Below are 12,595 nucleotides of genomic sequence, written 5' to 3'. Positions count from 1 at the left end.
AAGGAGGAGGCTGGACACGGGGCCCTCCGCTCCCCCGTTGCTGACTGTCACCTGCCACGTGTGGCCCTCCCCTTCCTCAGTGCTAGGCACCCAGGAATCAGCATGTCTGTGGCTCCCACACCCCATCTTTCCTGGGAGATGAGGTGGAGCCCACCCCCCCAGGCGTCTCCTCCCATAACCCCCTGAGACCTGGGTCCTGGGACCCCTGCCCCTCCCCCGTCTCAGCTGGAGCCTGCGCCCAGAGACCCACAGGGCTCACGCCGGGTGCCTCACCCTGAGGGCCCTGCCCGGGCCAGGCTGCCTGTTCCCTCTGCATCACAGTGACCTCCCGGTCAGGACACTGCACAGGGACTCTGGGAATCCCCCAATCACATTTCCCCTTTCTTCTTAAGACAGAGATCTCCAGGGTCTCTGGAGGGTAGGAGAGAGGTGGTGTGAACCATGGTGCTTGAGCCGGACTTCGGAGAGTGGGAGGCGGGGGCATCCTGACGCTCCGCTACAGAAGCTCCCCCACCTCTCCCCTGCATTCTGGCCACCCTCAGCTTCCCCTGCTCTGTGCGAGCCCCAGGCTGGACAATGTGCTCACAGGCAAAGCAGCCTGGTCCTCGACCTCCTGGGGCTCAGGGTCTCAGGAGGGAGCCACATCTAAAAGCCAGAAAAAGAGGGGCACCTGGGTGGCTCAGTCGGTGAAGCGTCCGACTTCGGCTCAGGTCATGATCTCGCAGTTTGTGGGTTCGGGCCCCGCGTGGGGCTCTGTGGTGACAGCTCAGAGCCTGGAGCTGCTTCGGATTCTGTGTCTCCCTCTCTCTCTCTGCCCCTCCCCTGCTCTCTCTCAAAAATAAATAAACATTGAAAAAATTTTTAGTAAATAAAAATAAAAGCCAGAAATAGAGTCATGTGGTGAGCACCCACTTGGGCGGGGGTTGGGCAGGGGCCAGGCGGGGCTCTGAAGGATGAATACGAGCCCTGGTGGGGGGCGAGGTAGGGAAGGGCGTCTCTGAGAAAGAACCTAAGATAGGTTGGGCCATGCAGCTGGGAAGCACCTGGCGTCCGCTGTCGGTGAGGCAGGGGCTGGCCACGGGTGCTGGCCGAGGCCCGGTCCTACGCAGAGATGGGAGATTCCGGTACGTCCCGTGCTGTGAAGGCTGTGCAGTGTTCCGGCTGGTGTGCAGGGTGGACCGAGGGGACAGGAGCTTGACGAGGAGGCTCCAGTGGTTGTCCAGGTGGGAACTGGGGGGGGGGGGGGAGGCTGCAGAGCTGGAGGGCGCCGAGAGAGGGACGTGGGTGATGCCCAGAGGCAGGGAGCCTCCAGGGGTCACCGTCATGGTGTGGAGGAGGGTGAATGGAACGCACTGCGGGGCCTCACACCTGCGGCAGAGGGAAGGACAAGGGGGTGAGGGCTCAGCCGAGGGCCAGAGGGTGCTCGGGTGGCCTGGGACTTCCCAGAGGTCGAGGGGCAGAACTGGGAGGCTGTCCTCTGCCCAGACGCCTGTCCCCCCCCACCCCAGCTCCAGAGCCAGCTGCTGACCCCCATCTGCCTGCGTCCCAAGCCCGGTGTGCCCGGCATCCCCCCCCCCCCCCCCACTCCTCCCCGGCACTGGGTAGGGCCTTCTCCTCCCCCCCAAAACCAGACCCCTGGGAGTGGCTCTGCTCCACTCTTCACAGCCCCACACCCTACGCCCCGCCCCTTCTGGGCTTGGAGACACTGCTCGGAACATCCTCACCCCTCCCTCCCCAGGCACACAGCACCACCCGCAGCCCTGTCTCTGCTGCCCAGGCTGGGGCACCGTTTCCAGCTCTAACTCGGGCCGGGTTTGCCCCTCCCCACACCCTCTGGCGCCTCTGACCAGAGCCCCTCAGTGCCCCGCACAGTCAGGCCCTGGCTGCCTCTCCAACTCCTCACCTGCGCCCCCTGCCCCCTCCCCGTCCTCCAGCCGCACCGACCCTCAGGTCCCGCATGTTCCAAGTCCTCGCGTCCTGGAGCCTCATGCTCACTCACCCCCCACGGCTCCTCCCGGGCCCCGCAGGAAGGACAGCAGTTCGCCTGCACCCTGTCCCTGGTGCAGGCCTCACGCTCACCGCAACCCTGTGCTGAACAGGGTCGGCACCCTGGGGACCACCACTTTACAGACAAGGAAACCGAGGCAGAGAGCAGGCCAGGCAAGGAGGCCCCACAGCTCTGGAGGAGCCAGCGAGCGCGGGCAGAGGAAGCGTTCCCAGCCCTGGTCACTACTCGGCACTGCCTCTCGGCTTTCAGCTCAGGGAGAGAGTTCCGGAAGGCGGAGGGCTCCCCTGTTTCTGTTCCGTTCAGAATCGGACAATCCGGGCCCCGAGCGGAGCACGACTAGCACTCGGGGGGGGGGGGGGCGGGGAGCTTCAGGCAGCTGCACCTGACATCCTGGGGACCATCGGGCACCTGAAGCATCCTCACCGAGGCTCACGGTCGTGCTGAGGGAGAGGCCAGTGCCGCCAGAGCCACGGTGGGATGGCCATTCTGGAACACGCGGCTCTAACCTGGAGGAAGTGGGTCAGGGGGGCCCGGGCCAGGGGTGGGCTCACATCGGGCAGTCACTGGGGCTGTCAAGACCGCATGCCCCGGGTGGGCGGCTCAAACAACACACTTCTATGTCTCCCGGTTCTGGAGGAGGGAAGTCCGAGATCAAGGCGCCAGCGAGGTGGTTCTGAGGCCTCTCTCCCCGGACGGTGGACACTGCCGTGTCCCTGGGCCCCCACGCCGCCCTCCTCTGTGCACACGCGGCGAGAGAGACCTCGGATGTCTCCTCCTCCGAAGGACACCGGACCTGTGGGGTCAGGCTCTGCCCTTATGACCTCATATGACCCTAACGACCCCCTGAAAGCCTTGTGTCCAAATGCAGTCAAGTTCGAGTCAGGGCTTCAACTCATGAATTTGGGGGGCACACAGTTCAGGGCAGTGTCCAAGCAGAATGTGAGTTCCTGGGGACAGGGAGCTGTGTCCCCAGCGCCTGGCACAAATGCCCCGGGCACACGTGAGGTGGAGGAGGGCCGCCGCCCGAGGAGAGCTGGCCCGCACCGGGAGCCGGGCTTGCGCTGTCCTGCTGCGTCACGTGACGTCGTGGTGCGTGGCATCCACAAGGACACGGACCGGGTGTGCGCTCAGACAAAACAGAATCACTGTCAGGCCACGACAAGACCGGCTAATCCTGGCGGCTGGTCTCACGCACCCCCCTGCCTTGATCCAGGCTGCTCACGACAGCGGCGAGGGGCGTTAAGACCCCCGGTCCCGGAGGTCCCTGCTCCTGGCCGCACTCAGGCGCAGCACAGCCCAGACCCGGTCCCGCCGAGCAGCGCCCGCGGGAGTGTCCCTGGCTGTCACAGGCAATCCCCCGACCTCACGGCTCGGGCACGTGCCTGGCAGCCCGGCTGCAGGACGACGACCGGTGTTCTCGTTCCTCTGGTCAAGGGGCCACAAGAGGCAAGAAGCGCCGTTTCTCAGGCTAGCGCTGGTCACTGGAGGGAACTCGGGCAGGCCGGTCCCGACAGCCACACGCAGACGGCCGCCAGCACCTAGGGCGTGCACGGAAACAACTCGTTCCCGCGCCCCGAGAAACGTCAGGCATCTTTCCGCTGGGGGCGTGGGGACAGCTCCCCCGAAGGGCCAACTTCCGCTTTCTGCTTTGTTCTCTCCTGCACCGTGTGGGTTTCACTTCTGCAAGAAAAAAGCTGAGTGAGAGATGTAGCGGCATTCACGGCGGGGGAAGGCCGGGCCACCAGGCCAGCCTCACGGGAGCCCACGCTTTCCCCAGAAGAGACGCCTTCCGGACAGTCAGGACGGTTCCGGCCTGCCGCACACTCCACACGCCACCTCCTCTCCGGCCCCCGCACTCCCTGCCGTCCAGCCCTCAGCCCTGCACGGAGGGGTTCGGAGACGAATCCGGCGCAGGTCCTGCCGGCAGGGGCCGCCTCCAGGGCCTGCACCACGGCCCCGGGTGTCTGTCACACATGAACGGACCCATCAGGGGAGTGTCACTGGAGCTGGGACGTGCGCTGCGGCACGGCTGACCTAAAGGATCCCGTGCTCGGTGAACTAAGCCGGTCACGAGGACAGAGTCCCCCTGAATCCAGTGGCACGAGGGGCCTGGCGTCGCCGAGTGCCTGGAGAGAGTGGGCCCCAGGGTCTGGGGGCGGGGGGAGCGTCAGTTTGGGAAGACGGAAAGTTCTGGAGATGGACGGTGGGCCTGGCCTCAGTGTGGATGTGCTTAACGCCCCCGAGCTGTGCACTTACCAATGGTTAGGACGGCAAATCTTCCGTATATTTCGCCACAATTTTTTAAAAGCAAATCAAGAAAATCGTAAAAAGAAAGACGGAGGGATCCTTGTGTTGACTGAACGTGCTGTGTCGTGACCATGTCGGCCGTAAACCCCGAACATAGTTTTGTAAGACGTTACCCCCGGGGGACGTCAGGCAGAGGGCGCACGGAGTCTGTATGATTTCTTACAACTCCTGTGAATTACATCAAAATAAACAGAGATGCGCCCTGAGCTGACGTGTTGCACGTGGGGTAGCATGTGAAGCCCCAAGGCCACGGCCTCCGAGGGTCCTGCACCGTCCGGAGCCCGGCCCCAGCCGCACACGGGAAGCCCCCGCGGCAGGCAGCAGGTGCACCCCCTCCCCCCGCCCCCTGCCAGCGGAGAGGATGCGCCTGCGTTTGGGAGCAGTGGTTCTGTTTTCAGGACATTCCGTAACCTGTTTTCCCCTGAGCTGTCGTCATGAGACGAACAGTGTGCCTCTAGTTTCCTTTCTCTTTTGTTTAAGCAAGGTCACTGGATGTCATTTTCTTTTAAGTTTATTTATTTATTCTGAGAGGGAAAGACAGACACAATCCCCAGCAGACGCCAGGCTCAGCGCAGAGCCCGCCGCGAGGCTCCATCACACAAACCGTGAGATCGTGAGCTGAGCAGAGGCCGAGAGTTGGACGTTCGGCCGACCGAGCCGCCCGGGGGGCCCCCCGCGCCCCCGCGCCTGGACATTCTGACACCCACCCGCCCGCGGGGAGCCAGACCGGGACCTGCCGGGGCACAGACTGCTCGTCCCCCAGTAAGCGGCCCCAGGCCTGTGTCTCCGTGTCCCCTTCTGAGGGACCGAAGGCCCTCGGACACAAGTGGGCTCGATCGGCCCCCAGATAAGGTAGGGAATCCGGAGACCCCGATTCCAGTGCTGCCGTATGTGGCACAAGACAGACGGGCTCCCTGGAATCACGATCCAGAAAGCAGGAAGTCAAGCCTGCAGCCCAGGCCCGCCCTGGGTTAGGCCCTGAGACAGGCCTGGGCCCGGTGAGGAGGGGCGGTCGCCCGCGGCTGAGGGGCTCCGCCCAGCCCTGATAGGGAAGCTGGGAGGGTCCGGAGCCCTTGGGGCCTTGTCCTGACTCCAGAGCTGCCCCTGCCTCCAGGAGGCCGCGGTCTGTTTAGCCCACAGTAATTAAGCGCCTGCTGCATGCTGGGTAGTGGGACACAGGGACGGCCGTCCAGGCTGTCCCGCCCGCACAGGAAAGATCTGCTGACCGATGGGGTAGCTCGAACCCTGACTGTGAGGTTGGGGAGCACCAAGGGGTCACCACGAATGGAGGCGGGCAGCTTGGGGCCCCACAAGCCGGAGCTGCACCTGGTGCGGAAGCCGCGACGGCATTAGCGAGGCGGGCTGGCGGCCCCCGTGGTCGGCGGCCCCCCAGTGACCCGTCGTCTCTCTGGGTTCCTGTCTGTACGAGGTCAGCTTAGGTCAGAGCCGGTGCTTCCCCAGGAGACAGCTTCCCGGCTGGGCCGGCGTCTCCCCACCCACTTTCCTGGAACCTACCAGAAGACCCGCCCAGACCTGGGCATTCCCGCGCCGCCACTGGGGCTGGGTTCGGGGCGGCCGTGCATCCCCAGGGATGCTCTCCTCCGCTAGGGGGACACCTCGAGGCCAAGGAGCCAGGCTGCGCCCACGGTCAGGTCACAGGACACCAGGGGGCAGCAAACCCCACACCCCGTGCTGGCGTCTGCTGGAGGCATCCGCTGCCCTCACACCACCTGGTCAGGGACCCGGAGTGTGGTTCTCCGGCCTCACCCCCCTAAGACCGTGCCCCCGGCCCCGGCGCAGGCAAGGACGTCCAGCGTGGGTTCCGGGAAGGACGCTGGGTTGGGCCCAGGACAAAGCAATTTCTCAGCCGTGGTGCCGCCACGGAGAAGGGCAGCGCTTATCCTGGGAATAAGTGGGGGGCGACACTTGGAGGACCAGCCGGAAGATCGCTGCATGAGGCGCACTCCCTGCTCTGCTGAGTCCCTGTGGGGCCGGGGAGGCCACGGCCTCCCTGTGTGTCCTGTGTGCCCCAACTCTGCAGGCTGTCAGCGTGCTCATGTGTGAAATGGGGGGCAGTGAGGCTCCCGCCTCCAGGCTGCTGGGAAGGTGACTCGGGAACCCGTGACTTGGGCGGCTGGCACACTGCCCGTCCCACGGCAGACCCCAAGGTAAACGGGGGGAACCCCAGGAGCCACCCCGGTTCAGACCCGAGGGTCTACCTTGTCATTAGGAGCCAGGGGAGCAGGCCGGGCCTCAACCACGGTTCCAGAGAAGAGGCCACCAGCCCAGGATGCCCTTGACACAGGGCCCCGTCCCAGGAGGTCCCAGATCCCTCCCCACACCCCGGCAGTGGCCCTGCACCAGCCAACCTTGGGGGAAGGGGCAGAGACCCACCTTTACCCAAGCTCCGTGGTGGTCCCACTGGGAGGCACGCTCTGTGTGTGCCCCCACACACATTGCCATGGGCCAACAGATACACCTGCGCCCCGTGGGATGCCACCAGGGGCCCACGCCCCCATGCTGTCCCGCACACGGCATTCCGCACTCCCTCTCTCCTTGAACATAAAGCATCCGGTCCTTTGTCCTCATGGAAGAAACAAGTCCCCCTGCAGGGCTCACACACCTACACACCCCTCCCCACCGTCAGCACCGCCCCCAGCTCCCTCTGTCACTGGCAGCCGTGGCCGTTTACAGCCTTCGAGAGGCACAAAGCCCTTGCCCCCGGGACCCCTGCTTCAAGCTGATGACAGGAGGCACGGCCTGCAGGAGAGGGTCCCACCAGTCCCCCCTGTCTGGGGGCCGGGCTGCTCAGCCTGGGCCCTGGTGCTGGGCAGGACACAGAATTCCCTGCTGCGAGAGCGGCGCTGTGCCCAGCCAGCCCCGCCCCCTCCGCTGGGTCCAAGGAGCCTGGCAGAGTCACCCCCACAGGCCACCTTGTGAACGGGGGCTGTACCCGCTCACGGTGCGGCAGGTACGCGGGGAGGATCACGGCCCCTGAAGTGTCGGGGCTCAGGGGCCGCGGGAAGTGAGCCCAGTGGGGAGCGGGCTGGGGGAGCCGGCCACGGGTGGGGGCCCTGCCCCAGGGGGCACCCCTCCGCCGCCCCCAGCCCAGCGGGTTGCGGTGCCCACCATGCCCCTTCCCCAGCCGCAAACCTCTCGAACAAAAGGGAGGCCGGAGAGGTGGGGGCGGCACCTGCCAGCCCCGCCCCCCCCCGACCCTGGCGCCCCACACCCCGGCCCATCTTCGCTTTGGGGTGCGGCCAGGCACGGGGCAGGAGGGTGGTCACAGGCAGCGGAGGCGGCTGGGTGCTGGGGCCTCGGGGTCTCGTGCCTTCCCGCGCTCCGCCACCAATCAGCAGCCCAGCTGGGCGACAAAGGGCGGGGGGCCGGGGGGGGGCGCTCCAGACCGGGATGATGCCCCCACCCCTAGCAGGTGGGGGTGTGGGCGGTGGCAGGGGACACGTGGGGCCGTGGCCAGGACGTGCCCCACGACCAAGTCCTGCTGTCAGATCCTCACGGCGCAGCCGCCCGCGGTCCAGCTGCCTGCCCGGGGGCGCAGAGGCCGGTGGGAGCGGCCGTCCCCGTGGCTCAGTGTCCGGAGCGGCTCTGAGCACACCCCACCTTCCCATCCATCCAGGCACCGTTCAAAGGTCCTCTCTGGCCCCCCTCTGACCGCCGCCTGCCCGCAGGAGCCGTGCTCGCTCTACCCCGGGCCTCTCACACCGGTGCAGTGCTCCCCGCCAGGCACCTGCTGGCCCCGACCAAGCTCCCCGGGGGTGAGGCGAGGCTCCGCAGGGGCAGCGGAGATGCGGCGTCAGAGACGGGGTGCTCGCCGGCGGAGGAGCACGGCGGCCCTGCCCCTGGAAAACCCTAGCCTGCATCTCACTTTCCAGCTGTCACCTCCTCCCTCCCCCAGGCTGGTCCTCATATTATAAGGTCATCTCCGGAGGCGCTCTGGACAGCTCGTTCCCGGGGGCAGGAGACGCAAGCTGGCCTCACCCTGGCTTCCCCAGGACCTGGTCTTTTTAAACCGCTGGTCTTAGGAGGCTCGTCCAGCAGCCCGGGGAGGAGGCCTTGCCCAGCCCTGTGCCCCTACCACGTCACTGCCCCGTCACCCGCTCTGCGTGTGGCGGAGCAGGGGTGGGGATGCGAGCCGGGCACAGGCCAGGGCCGGGAGCAGGGGTGCCGGGAGGGGATGAGGAGTGGCCAGGGTGTGTGACGCGGAGAAGGGGTGACCATGCCCGGCATCGCAGCAGGAGAGTGACGGGTCCCCCTGAGAGGCCCTGTGCCCCAGGTGACGGGGGTGAGTGACAGACCCGGGCACCGAGCCAGCCTCGGGCAACGCAGGGGGAGGGGGTGGGGTGGGGGAGCAGGCGCGTGGCTGGCCCGGGTGGCCGCGCAGGCTGCCCCCAAGCCCCGGCCCTGGGGACCTCCCAGCCCTTTGATGGTCAGCAGGCGGGCGCTGCCCCTGCGGATGCGGCCGGCTTGGGGGTGGCCAGGTAGGCCTCTGCCGCCCCTCGGCCGCCCCGCCTGCCTGCAGGCCCTGAATGGCTGGGAGCCTTTTGTGGGAGAGCAGCTGGCGGCCGGCCCTTTATGTGGGGCTGTGGGAAAGTCGGCGGGCAGCCTCTCACACCCTCTCCAAAGCCCGGATTATCTCGGGGCCAGCAGGACACCCTCTCAAGGATGGCCCCCCCAGCGGGGGTGGGGGTAGGGGTCCCCACAGAGGTCCTGTCTGCCGAGCACTGGCCCCAGAAGTCCCCCAGCAAGGAAGGGCCCCTGCGTGGAGAGCCCCTCAGACTGTCCCTGCCCCCACCCGTCCAGCTGCCCAGACTCAGAACTGCCCCCACACCAGGCGGGACTTTCAAGGAGCCCCCTCCGGCCCTGTCCCCCCCCCCCCCCGGGGCCCTCCCTCCTGACCGTCCGGGCCTCTGGCCTTCTTGGGCGGTGGTCAGCCAGGGCGTTTCCTTGGGGCTGACAGACCCTACCCTTTGCACTGCCCGCTACGCCCACAGCGGGCCACGAGGCGGGCCCGGGGCTGAGGTCAGACTCGGGGGTGCTCAGGGGCATGGACGGGGAGGGTGTGGCAAGGAACTGCGCACTTATTTAGCACCGACTGCATACAGACTGAGCAAGACACGTGTCTTCCTGGACCTGCTCAGGATCCCGAGGGGGAGGCAGGACTACACCTGCCACACTGGGCAGGGCACTGACCCCAGCTCCCCACCTGAGGTCACGCAGTCCCCGGTGCACTCTGGCCCCTGAAGCCCAGCCTTCCCCTGCTCCATCGGCCGCTCCCGGGCGGCCCAGAACTTGGGCCGGGGTCGGGCACCAAGTGGGTGGAGTGAGCCAAAGTCAGGGCAGAGCCTAGGGCCGGGGCCCCAGATGACGGTGACGGCCATGCCAGCCGCTGTGCCGTGAGGCCACCTGAAGGCTCTGCCTTTATTCGCCCGCTTCCTCCTCAGCGCGTGACTCAGGTGGACCGTTATTAACCCCATTTTACAGATGGAGAAACTGAGGTCCAGAGAGCCCAGCGAGCGGTGGCGGTCTGGATCAGAGCCCTGAGCCCACAGCCCTACTGGGCTGGGCTGACTGGGCTGGGGGGGGGGGGGGGGGGGGGGGGGGGGCAGCAGTTGGCAGGCAGAGCCTGCCTGGGTGCGCGGGGACAGCCAGGGGCCATGGAAATGGGAAGGCACCAGCCCGGCCAGATGTGCAACCTTCCAGCCTGTGCCTCAGGAGCTGCCGCTGCTTCCCCAACCTCCAAAGGCAGCCGGGGGAGCCCCGCCTTGCTCAGAGTGCTCCCCAGATGGCCTCTGGGCCCGCAGCTCGGCACACAAAGCCAGCACGCGCCTTCTGTGCAGGATGAATGTCCCCAGGAAGCCACCCGGAGAGGCCCTCCCGCCCAAATTCCCCTCTGGGCTGGGGGCGGGCCGCGTGCCGGACGCACCCCTGGGCCTCCTTGCGGGGCATCAGACCGGCAGGGGTCCATGGGGCCCGGGAGGCCACCGAGACCCCCTCACACCCCATTTCGCACACAGAGCAGCAGGCCCGAGGGGGCGGGCGGGGGCTGTCCTCTCCTTCCCGAGAGTGAGCTCCAGGGCGGCCGGGGACTGCTCCGTGCGGCCCAGAGCCCAGCGGACAGGTGGTCCCTCACCAGAGCCTCCGGGTTGAGGCCAGGAGCCATCCCAGTCCTGGGGGGGGGTGGGGCAGGGGACCGCACATGAGGTCACCGCCAGACCCGGGGACAGCCAGAGGAGGAAGGGCCAGACTCCGAAGCCCCCGCCCATCTCCCCCACACCCTGCCCCACGCCCGGGCTCCGGGCGCCCTGCCTGGCATCTGGCGGCCGCTGAAAGTGGGTAATTGTTGCCTGGCTGGGGGTGGGCGAGCTTCTTGCTTCCACCCCTAAGTGTGAGGCCAACCAGGATCCCGGGACTGGCTTGAGCTCTCTGGGCTCCATCTGTGACCTGGGGTGCTGCGTCCTGGTAGGTGTGAGCATCACTGAGGGGTCCCCATGCCAGGCTGGAGCCCTGAGCCCCTGACAGCTGGCCCAGACTACCGGTTATTTTTTTTAATTTTTTTTTTTTAAGTTTATTTATTTTAAGAGAGAGAGAGAGAGAGGGAGAGAACTTGTGGGAGGGGCAGAGAGAAAGAGAGAAGATCCCCAGCAGGCTCTGTGCTGTCAGTGCAGAGCCCGGTGCGGGGCTTGAACCCACGAACCGTGAGATCACGAGCTGAGCCGAAATCAAGAGTCGGAGGCTCAACCGACCGAGCCCCCTAGGCGCCCCCGAACTACCAGTTATAAGGGGTGGAGTCTGTGGTATGTGGGTACCCAAAAGGACCGTTGGTGAGGTTGTTTAGAGTCAGGACAGGGCTCCCGTGGGAGGTTGGAGAGGAGCTGGGGGGTCCAGGGATCAGCTGGGAGCCAACGCGGGAGGCGTGGAGCTCGAACCCCGATCTGTGACCCGTTGGGTCTCCACGATGCCTGGGAAGCAGGGGCTCCCGGCTAGGATAGCGGTGGCCAAACTGGGGTTCTTGGCCCCTTCGGCTATCACAGGATGAGGGGCATCTGAGTCGCTATGTCACTTTGTGGGGCAAAGAGAAGGGACTTCCAAATCCCAGGGCTGCCCAGGCCCCCTCCGCCCCCACCTCAGCATCGCAGGTAACTGATCCGCCAGTGGGTGGCCCCAACCCTGCCCGGGGCACTGTCCTCTCTGTTCCAACAGTCACGTGCAAATTAGTTGCCGTCCCTCCAGGCCCTGTGCCTCGGGGTTGCTGCTGTCCTGCAGCTCCCACCCAGCCGGCACTCCCACCCCCTGCTTGTGTCGGGAGCCCCGGGGACTTGGCCAGGCAGCAGGGGAGCTCCTTAAAGACCAGCCAGGCCAAGCCTTCAGCAATCGGATGGGGGGCACAAGGCCCGGGGACGGCCAGCCAGGTCTCCTGCAGGCCCCCCACCCCAGGAGCATGGAGCAAGGGGGCGGGAACAGCCAGCCCCCGACCCCAGTGAGCAGGACCCCAATGAGCAAACAGGGTCAGATTGTGCGGGAAGAGAACTTAGCTAGGGAGAGGGAGCTGGGGCGCTTTTAGAGCAAAACGGGTCTTCGTCGGGCGTAGAGTGCGCTGAGAGCACGGAACCGCCGGGAGGGCGTGAGGGGAAGTTTCCCCCGATTCCGGAAGGCGCGCAAGTGGTCGAGGTAGGGGCTGAGTGGCCAAAGTAGAAACCGAGCCAGGAAGCCACTCTGGTCCTTTCCGTGAGGAGAAGGGGACCCCAACCGCCCTCACCCAGGGTCCGGTCCGGACTCAACTACCAACCGGCAGCTTGGCCTTGGGGTCAAACCGGTCCTCAGTTTACCTGCCTGTGCAAATGGGCGTGATGACGCTCGGCCCTGGCAAGGTGGCCGCTCCTCAGCGGGGGCCCCAGATGCCAAGGGCGGGTGGGGCCGCCCCCCGGGGCGGGAGCCAGGACGGAAGTTCACAGACCGAGGGTGGAGCGTCCATCCCGCGCAGGTGCAACACAGGGTGTGGGGCGGTGTGTGCCCCCCTGCTCACCTCTGCCTTGTGTCAGGGAGGCAGCTCCCCCCCCCCGCCCCGGCGCAGGAGTGTGCCTGGCCAGCTCCCAGAACACTGTGCTCATAAGCCCTCAGATTGAAGTTCCATCTCATTTTCATGCGTCACGAGATATTTTTCTCCCTTGGATGTTTTTGTCACCCTTGGGAGGGCACGGGCACGGACGAGGCTCTATCTCCCCAAACCTCAGGCCGCCCCGTCGGCACCGAGGAGACTAA

General features: G+C 66.3%; 1 protein-coding gene across 1 annotated transcript in view; it reads left to right on the top strand.

The window, feature by feature from the left end:
• The first annotated feature begins 11,389 nt into the window (after positions 1 to 11,389).
• PANK4 (pantothenate kinase 4 (inactive)) overlaps positions 11,390 to 12,595 on the top strand; it is a 6,329-nt gene continuing 5,123 nt past the window's right edge. The window contains exons 1-3 of the mRNA XM_030327153.1: positions 11,390 to 11,472; positions 11,600 to 11,813; positions 11,925 to 12,004. Of these exons, the coding sequence (XP_030183013.1) occupies positions 11,390 to 11,472; positions 11,600 to 11,813; positions 11,925 to 12,004 (377 nt within the window). The remainder of the gene's footprint in view (positions 11,473 to 11,599; positions 11,814 to 11,924; positions 12,005 to 12,595) is intronic.

The sequence above is a fragment of the Lynx canadensis genome, chromosome C1 (genome assembly GCF_007474595.2).
Source record: "Lynx canadensis isolate LIC74 chromosome C1, mLynCan4.pri.v2, whole genome shotgun sequence".
In the NCBI taxonomy this organism is placed as follows: Eukaryota; Metazoa; Chordata; class Mammalia; order Carnivora; family Felidae; genus Lynx; species Lynx canadensis.
This window is presented reverse-complemented; position numbering and strand designations above follow the sequence as displayed.